Source organism: Sciurus carolinensis, chromosome 11, assembly GCF_902686445.1.
Source record: "Sciurus carolinensis chromosome 11, mSciCar1.2, whole genome shotgun sequence".
In the NCBI taxonomy this organism is placed as follows: Eukaryota; Metazoa; Chordata; class Mammalia; order Rodentia; family Sciuridae; genus Sciurus; species Sciurus carolinensis.
The window spans coordinates 15942121-15952591 of NC_062223.1; the positions used below are offsets into that span (position 1 = coordinate 15942121).

Here is a 10471-nt window from a genome sequence, read left to right on the forward strand (position 1 = left end):
CAGTTTTGTTCTGAATGTCAAATGAGATAATCATGAAAAACATTTTGTAAATTATCACAAAGATTTTATTAATACTTTTTTCTGGAAATATTTTCAAAGACTAAACTCTCTCTCACTCTGTAACTTCTCACTTTTCTCTGGATTATCTCTATGCCATTTTCAACATAAGTCTGATTTTTCCCTGCCACCAGTCACACAACTGGGCCAGTTTTTCTACTCCCATGTTTTTCCTCTGATCATTCCTATTGATTACCAATTTCTCAAATTAAAATTCATTTTAACACCAGCTTAAGATAAAAATATGGGAGAAATGGTGCTTACAAAACAGCATATAAGCAGACATACAAATATAATTGTTCTTTTTTTGATTCATTTGTATTGTAAACAAATGGGATACATCTTGTTTCTCTGTACGTGAAGTAGAGGCATACCAGTTGTGTAATCATACATTTACCTAGGGTAATAGTTTTTGATTCATTCTGTTAACTTTTTTCTACCCCCCACCCCGCCCACCACTCTTATCCCTCTATAGAAAAAATGTGGAATGCTTCACGAATTTGTGTGTCATCCTTGCGCAGGGGCCATACTAATCTTCTCTGTATCATTCCACTTTTAGTATATGTGCTGCCGAAGAGAGCACATGACTGCTTTTTCTATTTCTATGAAGAACATCCTTGGAATTTTAATAGAAATTGCATTACATCTGTATATCACTTTTGGTAGTAAGGCCATTTTGATGATATTAATTTTGTGTATCCAAGAACATGGGAGATCTTTCATTTTCTAAGTTTTTCAATTTATTTCTTTAGTATTCTGTTGTTTTCGTTGTAGAGGTTTTTTACGTCTTTTGTTAGACTGATTCCCAAGTATTTGTTTTTGAGGCTATTGTGAATGGAACAGTTTTCCTAATTTCCCCTTCAGCTGATTCATCATTGGTGTATAGGAATGCAATTGATTTATGGGTGTTAATTTTGTATCCTGCTACTTTGCTGAATTTGTTTATGAGTTCTAGAAGTTTTTGGGTGGAGTTTTTTTGGGTCTTCTAAATATAGAATCATATCCTTGGCAAATTTGTCTACTCATAAAATTCTATAGCTTCCATCCTGATCTAGCAATTGACTTGGTTTTAGAGTTTTCAGATGCAAAACTTTGCCTCTGAAGACCTTTGAACTCAATGGGATTTTAAAACTTTGTTAATTAAGGAACATTTATATTCCTCCATATACTCAGGGTGTTATAACTCCCAGTGATATACTCAATGAAAATTTGAAGATTTCATGTGACTTTGGAGCTTTTAACATGTTCATCTACTTAGTACCTATTGCATTGAATTCAAAGGATCATATGAGCTTCTTCATATGTACAGTACACAAGGTCTGGTCACAGTAAGAACTTAAAAAATGTTCTCTATCATCATTATTTATTATTAATCATTGTTATTTCTATCACTAGAATGGAAAAATAGGGAATAGATTCTCTGATTCTCTGGTTCTTCTGATTCTACAATTAGTAAAGAATTCACTGACCTATGGTCAGTTGAGCTACTGTAGAGAAGTCTCAGGGCATGCATCTGAGCTTTCCTTTTCTTTTCCCCTTCCAACTCCTCTTACATCTTTAACAATTTTTATTCTTCCTTAAACTGGAGCTCCCAGCCAAGTTGCTCATCTTATGATGCTCAAGAAGGCTGAAAATACTCGGGCGTTCCTTAAAAGGAGTGTAAGGGTTTATTTGAATGGTTAACTTGATTGGATTAAGAGATGCAGATAATTAAGAGGCCTCTGATGTGTCCAAGAGGGCATGTCTAGGAATGATTGGCATGTGGGATAGTGAACTGAAGTGGAGCCCCTCCCTAAGTGTGGGCAGTACTGCCCAAAAGGATGGAATAAAAGCTGGAAGAACAAGGAAGTAGATGAAGATGCAAACTCGTTTCTTCTTGAACGGGTTCTTGATCACTGCTTTCATCATCTGAGGATACTAGACTCTGGCTTCTTCACTCTTCCAAAGCAGACTCTGCCAGAGATTCTCAAGGGAGTTTCCAGAAGCGTTTGCCTCAGACTAGGGCAGCACTGTCAATCCCTCTTGTTCTGAGGCTTCTGTGTCTTGGACTGCACAGCTGCTGGCTCTTCCAACTCTCCAGCTGCAGATGGCCATTGTGGACTATCCAACTTCTGGTCGTGTAAGCCAACCTAATAAATCCCCTTTTATAATCATACTTCCTGTTGATTCTGTTCCTCTAAAGAAACCTGACTAATACAAGGAGCAATCTGTATCATTAAAGAATAAAATAGGTTGTTTTATAAGAACTTCTAGTTATTGGTGAGTCTGTTTGAGTGTTCTTTGAGCATGCTGACTAGATTATTGTTTAGAGTAAGCGATAGGGAAATATCCAATACCCCTTTGAATGTCTCCTTTAAGTGAATTTGATTCAGTTTTTTGCTGCTGTGAATGGGATTATTTCCTTTATTTCCTTCTTGAATTGTTTGTAGAAACAGCTGATTTTTTTTGGGACTCTTGAACACTGAAACTTTTCTGAATAAATTTAAAAACTAATAAATTTTTGTGCATTCTTTAAGAGTTCTTATATATAAGATTATATCACCTAAGAATAGCTTTAATTTTATTCCTTTTCAATTAGATACCTTTTACTTATATTTTCTTGCCTTATGGCTCTGGTAGAACTACTGGTAAGTTTTGAATAGAAGCAGTGAAAGCAGGAATATTTGCTTTGTATTCGATCTTGTGTGGGAGTTTTTCGGTCTTTCACTTTTGAGTATAACACTAGCTATGGGCTTTTATAAATATTCTCTATAGCTTGTGAAAGTTCATTTCTACTTCTAATTTTCTGAGTGATTTTACCATGAAAGAATGCAAAACTTTGGTAAATACTTATTCTGGGTTAATCAGATGCCCATGAAGTTTTCTGTTTGTATTAATTTGATTTATTACATTGATTGATTTTCATATATTGAAACACCTTTCCAATCCTGGAATAAGTCCTATATGGTTAATAGTTTATAATTATGTTAATATACTTGTGGATTTGGTTTCTTAGCATTTTATTAGTGTGGTTATGTATAATACTTAAGAGGGATAGTGGTCTTTGGTTTTTCTTTCTTTGAAGTTTTAGTCTATCTTTAGGATCAGGTAATGCTGGCTTCACAGGTGCCAGCACCAAGGACTACATAGTCTAGGATTCTAGTTACGAAAATCATTGCAAAACCAAAATTATATGGACAAAAAGAGCTTAGAGCTTAGAGTTTGCCAGATGCCATGAGTGGGAGATGGGCTTGACCACAAAGAAACTTAAGAAAATTTATTACAGGTGATCAGGGTGGTGATATGGATATGCATTTGGCTAAATTTTTATAGCTGTGTACTAAAACGTGCACACATTACTCTTTGTAGATTAGACATTAATTAGAAGTGAAAAAAGAAATGACAAGTGATATAAATATATATGGGTATGCTCAAAATATCCAGCTGAGTCCCAGCAGGAACTGTAATTGCTTCTGCTTGAGGAAAGTGGGAAGAAGACCTGCAGATTCCTCCTGGGGAACATCCCCAGAGAGCTCGGCATCTCTGTAATTCCCCTCTGATTCACATGCATTGCCCTCTGAAGTCCAGCATGAAGCCTGGTGATTTCATTTTAAAAGGATCAGACTGTACACCTTTGGTCATTATTTATTCATATAAATGTTAAGATTTCTTAGTGCATGCAGGTCTTCTTTTGACCTGAAGATTCAGTGGGAATCTGCAACCATAGTCAAAGAAATCATCCAAGATAAAAATTGCATTGAGTGACCTCAAAATGGTAACCTATCAGCAAGTTGTTTTGTGTACTTCCCCTTTTTTTGCTACTTAACAAACACAACTCTGTGGGGGACAACATTTTCAAATCTTTATTTTACAAATAGGGAGAAAGCAAGTGAGTCCTCTAAGAGCATGAAAAGAATGTGTGGTAGATTAATGGCCAGAAACCATATGTGTGTCTTTTCCTCTGTTTTTCACTGTCTTAAAAACTTTGGAATCTTTTGATTATTATTTACAAGAGAGCTTTTCCAACAGTATTTATGCATTATTCAAAGGAAGAATTTCTGATTTCAAACACACTATTCAGAATTGATTGCCACCTGTGTTCAAGGAGCGAGGTAAGCTTCTGTATTCAATATACACTTTTAGTGAAAAACTATAGTTCAAATGAAAACAGTAGTAACATAAATCCTAAGTTTTTTGAGCACAGAGATAGAGGGTTTGAACTTTTTTTCTAAAGCACTGAAGTGAAACTGTTACATATATTAAAATTCAATTACTGGAGGTTACTGACATTTATGAAACATAATCATGCTGCCTTCTAAAAATATTAACAATAACTTACATAGATGAGGCTTTGATTAGGTGCCATCCTCATTTTTGTTTACCATCTATTAGCCTCTCACTGAAGGCAATAAATAAATAGAATAAAATGACCTTTGTTTAAGTTAAATGGGCATCTTTAGTTGTCAATGTTAATATTTGTTAGTGTATGCAGGTCGTCTTCTGACCTGAAGATTTGATAGGAATCTGAAACCAAGAAAAACAGCCAAGATAAAAATTCTAAGACTTTTAGGAAGATTAAAATTGTATTCTAACATTTCCCCCCAAATCCCATAATCTGATCTTTAATATTACTGGCCCATTTACCTGTGTAGACAGTGATGTGGGTAAAATCAATGGCTTCTGATTAGGAATGAAACTGGGTTTAAATATCAAATCTTGAATCTTCTTCATACTAGCTTTGGAATTATAGAATATCACTTAACTTCACAAATAATCAATTGCCTTCATGGCAAATAAGAAATGATAGCACCTTTATACACACCCACAGTCACATGCATATTTGTATACAAAGCTCTTTTCATATGTTGTAGAGCTGAGTACATACTAGAAGTGGTTTTGCAAACACAGCCCTCATGGTCTAGGTTTGCCCAGTGCAGTTGTGAATGGAGTAGAAGGAGAATAATAGAAAATAGTAGTTGGCAGAGGACGGAGATGCTTTTAAAGGCTCAAAGTTCAAATAAAAAAATTTAAAATTACTGTTGCTATTTTACAAAATATTCAAATAACAAATTTTAAACATAGACTTTCCACCAAAATAGGACTTCAGGCTAAAGGTAACCCACAAACTAGGAACTTTTGACCCTCAAAATCCGTGATTTAACTATGACACAACAGCAGTTGAGAGACTCAATTCATGCTGGAGTACGGATTTCAAGGAAACTATTAAGCAAAAGAACAGCTTACGTGGAATCAACAGAGCAATCCACCAGACGGCCGGCCCATCAAAGGACTGCACATTATTGGAGGGTGCACATAATCTCAGTGTGCCTAGTGTGTGAAGCTGGAAAGTGAGGTTTCAAATTGAAGAGTGAGGTTTCAAGACTTCAGACGGTATCCACACCTGAAGCTCCACAGGCTGCCAGTCTGATTTCTCAAACCACAGCAGGCCATTGTTCCTTCCTCATAAGAATAGTGCAACTAGCAGTCATGAGCTGTGCTAAACACATCACATTTCACCTACTGAAAAACATGGATTGTCTCACAATGACATCTTGAAGTAGGACCAATTATTATTATTATTATCTTTGTAGATAAAATCTGGTTCAGGGAAGTTAGATTAGTACCAGATTCTGAGTTTGTAAATGTAGGTGGGATGTGTACCTCTATCCAGAGCCCAGGCTCTGTGTTTGATACATGTCCTCCCCTGCCAGAATTATCTATGATGGTCATACACACCCCTACGACCCCAGGTATTCCATCACACCCACCATCCATATATCGCTCAGTTAATTCACTGTGAAATCCAAAACTCTCAGCTTGGACCAATGGAAATGTTGAGTAACTGTAAATTGCAACTTAATTTTAGATCACTGAACTTGATAACCATTCGGTCAGAGACTAAAGCTTGTTTTGTCAATTAATATTTCTACAAACATGAATGTCTTACTCAACCTCTGGTGTCTCACATTCTAAATGAAAGTAACAACTATTCACTTAATAAACTTGTGGAGAAATCAGGGACTATAGATGTAAAAGTGTCTGGAGCAATTCCTGGCACATTAGTTACACGGCATTCTAGAAGAGGAAAAGAGGAACTGGGTAATTTATTAATTCCAGAATTGTCATGTTGGTTAATTCATTACATTTTCAAAATTTCAGTTTACAAATATATAAGGTTTTCGAAATGAAAAGATGATTTCTGATGACCCTGAATTCATTAGCTTGAAACTGTATACAGATAGTGAGTACGTTTAGTATACTTTATTAAAACAACTCATTAACTTTGTCGTAAAGCTTATGCTTTAGTTATGGAGAATCTTATAACAAATATCATGATTAGTAATTCCTATGGTACAAAAACATGTCGGTCTCACTGAAATCTCTACTGCATTTTATGCTCTGTTCCTTTATTCCTCTCTGCTACAAGGAATCTCCTGATTCTCAAACCACACTGATGGAGAACAGGACAGAAGTGACAGAGTTCATCCTCCTGGGACTAACCAGTGCCCCAGGACTACGTGTGGCCCTCTTTATAATATTCACTCTCATCTACCTCATTAATGTGGCTGGGAACCTGGGGATGATCCTGTTGATCCTCTCGGACTCCCGTCTCCACACTCCCATGTACTTCTTCCTTGGCAACCTGTCTCTGGTGGACTTCTGCTACTCCTTAGCTGTCACTCCCACGGTCATGGCTGGACTCCTTCTAGGAGACACAGTCATCTCCTACAATGCTTGTGCTGCTCAGATGTTCTTATTTGCTGCCTTTGCCACTGCAGAAAATTTCCTCCTGGCCTCAATGGCCTATGACCGCTATGCTGCGGTGTGTAAGCCCCTGCACTACACCACCACCATGACGACCAGTGTGTGTGCAAGTCTGACCGCAGGCTGCTACGTCGGGGGCTTCCTGAATGCCTCCGTCCACACTGGGGACACGTTCAGTCTCTCCTTCTGTAAGTCCAACGTGGTCCACCACTTCTTCTGTGATGTTCCTGCAGTCATGATTCTGTCCTGCTCTGATAGACGTGTGTGTGAGATGGTTCTTGTTTATGCAGCCAGCCTTGTTATCTGTTCTGCTCTCCTTGTTATCTTGATATCTTACACGTTCATTTTTCTCGCCATCCTAAAGATGCGCTCAGGTGCAGGATACCAGAAGGCTCTGTCCACCTGTCTTTCTCACTTCACTGCAGTCTCCATCTTCTATGGGACTCTTATCTTCATGTACTTGCAGCCCAGTTCCAGTCACTCCTTGGACACAGACAAAATTGTATCTGTGTTTTATACCATGATCATCCCCATGATGAACCCTGTGGTCTACAGCCTGAGGAACAAAGAAGTGAAGAGTGCATTGCAGAAGGCTGTGGAGAAGGTGAAACGTTCTCTAGGACTATGAACCCAACACGGTAGGATGCATGGTCGCCTAGCTCCGTTCCTCTCTGATGTTCTCCAGGCACCTGGTGACAATCGAAGGCCCACACTCACGTTAAATTCCAGAACTGACACCCTTCACTCTTCAAACCTTTGTTTTTAAGAAAAAGGAAACAAATGTTGTTGATGTAATACCTGAAGGAGGTTGGCTAAAAGAAAATATAAAATGTTTTCCTTATACTTGTTAAAATGCTGATTAGGGAGATGACTTTTTCATTCTTACGATATACGTTTCCTCTTTCATATGCCACTACTAAAATACATATACAACAGGCAAAAACAACCCAATAACACAGGTGCCTGCAGACAGCTCATGTTAGCACATACCCTTGAGAGTGAACTATTATCTAGAGGTAAGAGGTTGCTAGTGTTTACTAAAAATAATTTAAATGATTGTAGTATTGAAATATCAACTTATGACTGTTACTTTTTTGATTAGTTGAGTAACTATTTAAATGTAAATATATGCTCGTATTTGTTGGCATATTTTGTTGAGAGACACAGAGCTAAAATATCTTCAGTGAATTAATATTTCTGCCTTGACTGAGTCATCTTAACAGAGTCTATATTTTTGCATTACACCTTTCAAGAGGATAAAATAAACAGACTATAAAATAAAAGTGGAGGAAAAAATACAAGTATTCAAAATTTATATATATGACTACCAACATTTATATTATTTAAAAAATGCTCTGAGATATTGGTAATGGTCTGTGTTTTTTCTCCCTGTAAGTGCTGTGAGATGTTGTTCACTAATTCTTAGTTTAGTGAAGTCACGTCATCCCCTGTCACTCCCAGTCTTTGTCCCCAGGTCACTTACACGATCTCCTTGATATTTCTCCACCATGCGTGGCATGCTCTCACCTCAGGGCATCCGGGCTTGCTGTTCCACTGTGTGGAAGTTCCCCTCACTACATCTGGGTCTCTGCTTAATCCCCGCATGATTCTTCGTAATCCTTATCACACTTTCCTACTGGATGTTGATTGGTTCATTTGTTTGTTATTTATCATCTCCAGTTAGAACTTCGGCTCCATGAGAGCAGTTGATTCATCTGTTTTCCTTACACGTTTCTGCTCAGTACCTGTTACAGTTTGGACTTGCAATGTCTCCCAAAGGCTGATGTGTGAAAGCCTTGGTCCTCGGTGCAGCCACGTTTGGAGGTGGTGCCTTTGGAAAGTGAATTCATCCATCAATGGTGTGAAGGGATTGTTGGGAAGGGGTGGAAAAGGTAGAGGCAGAACCTAGTTGAAGAAGTGAGTCCTTGGGGCCATGCAACTGGGGTCTATAGCTTGTCCATGGTCCCTTCCTCTCTCTTGGTCTCTGCTTCCTGACTACCAGGAGTGGAGCACTTTCCTCTGCTATGCTATACCCTCTGCTCTGATGTTCTGCCTCACCGTAGGCCCAGAGCAGTGGAGCTGGTCCACCACAGACCAAAACCACTGAAACCATCATCCCAAATTAATCTTTTTCCTTTAAGTTGATTTTCTCAGGTATTTTAGTCACAGCAATGAAAAGCTGAATAACACAGTATCTTAAAAATGTGTGTTTTGTTATATAGTCTTGATATTTATGTGTTAAATGAAGGAGTAAAATAATCAGGCTTGAGTTGTTATATCAACACATTGAACTTTGATTCACTGATGTTTTTGGGGATCATCAGTAATATAAACCTTTTACATAGAAATGTAATATGTTTCAGGAAGTACAGCTTATTTTCCGCTTTGCCAAAATACTTTTATCTCCATTCTCACTCCATGCGGGAACTCTGCACGTCTGAACCCAGGGATTGTCTAGGAATTCCATTTCCAGTGAATGATTGAATATGTTTTAGTTTGTACCCAGAGAAGCAAAGATGACTCACAGCTGCCAGCTAGCAGAACAGAACAGCTATGGATCAGAGCAGCTTAGCAATGATCACATGTTTTCTTTCTATTTTTTAATTAAGACATTTTATTGATGCATAAAAATTATACAGAATAATGGATGCCACTGTGGCATATTTGTACATGCACATGACATAATTTGATCAGTTCCACCCTCCAATGCCTCCCCTTGCCCTTCCTGTTTTCATGAGATGCCTTTTTGCTCTCTAGCTCCCCACTATGAAAGAAAACATAACAACTCTTGACTTTGAGTCTGGCTCATTCTAGCTGTAAGATGATGCTTTTCAGTTACATCCACTTTCCTGCAAATGATAGAAATTTTTTCCTTCTTTAAGGCAGAATAAAAATCCATTCCATACATACACTACATTTTCATAATCTCTGTCTATTTATTGGAATGCCTATTCATATCCTACTTTTCCTCCCTTAGATCATCTTTTAGTTCATTGATTATTTTAACTCTCAACTCTTGATTGAATTCTTCTTCCAGACCTTCCTCCACTCTGATGAGTATGGAATCAGTTACTGAATTGTAATGAACTTTTGAGGGTGTCTTACTGCCTTGCTTTCTCATGTTGCCTACATTTCTATGTTGACATTTGTGCATCTTCTGGCATACATATTTCTTCCATTGTTTTACAAGGAATTTTTAGTGGTTGTTTTTACTTTACTATGTGCTCTGGGCTGGGGGTATACCTACGTGTCAAAATGCCAATCAAAATGATCATAGCACTGTGTTTAGTCCCTGGCACCTGGCAGCACCTTGAGAGGAGACAATAATCACCAGTAACAACAACCACTCAGAGCAAAGCTATAGGAAGAAACCTTTAAAATCTATTGAAAACCTTCTCTAAAATTCCTCTATTCCAAAAGTGAAATGGGGGAATAATGCTCTAGAAGAGACTGAAAAATTAGATAGTAAAGAAAATAAAACTAGTATGAAACTACATAGGCCATGAAAAGGAAAAAGAGAAAACAAAAGTGAAAGAAAAATGGAGGGGTGAATGGAAACAGAAGCATATAATGCAAGAAGAGATTCAGACACAAAAGAGGGGAAGGTACAAAAATGAGCAAGAAGAAAAAAGATAGAAACAATAAATCCATTTGAGACATTAAAACATTA

The 10471-nt window shown here is 37.5% G+C and overlaps 1 protein-coding gene and 1 non-coding gene across 2 annotated transcripts; one reads left to right on the forward strand and one right to left on the reverse strand.

Annotated features, from left to right (window-relative positions):
* Positions 1-533: 533 nt before the first annotated feature.
* Positions 534-640, reverse strand: LOC124960870 (U6 spliceosomal RNA). The gene has a single exon (XR_007104188.1). It is a non-coding gene; the product is annotated as a U6 spliceosomal RNA (small nuclear RNA).
* Positions 641-6490: 5850 nt separating this feature from the next.
* On the forward strand, positions 6491-7429 carry LOC124960703 (olfactory receptor 5B3-like). The gene has a single exon (XM_047519601.1). It carries the CDS (start codon positions 6491-6493, stop codon positions 7427-7429), a length of 939 nt encoding a protein of 312 aa, XP_047375557.1.
* The last annotated feature ends 3042 nt before the right edge of the window (positions 7430-10471 follow it).

Coding starts and splice junctions, on each gene's coding strand:
- LOC124960703 (XM_047519601.1), top strand. CDS start 6,491: ATGGAGAACAGGACAGAAGTGACAGAGTTCATCCTCCTGGGACTAACC.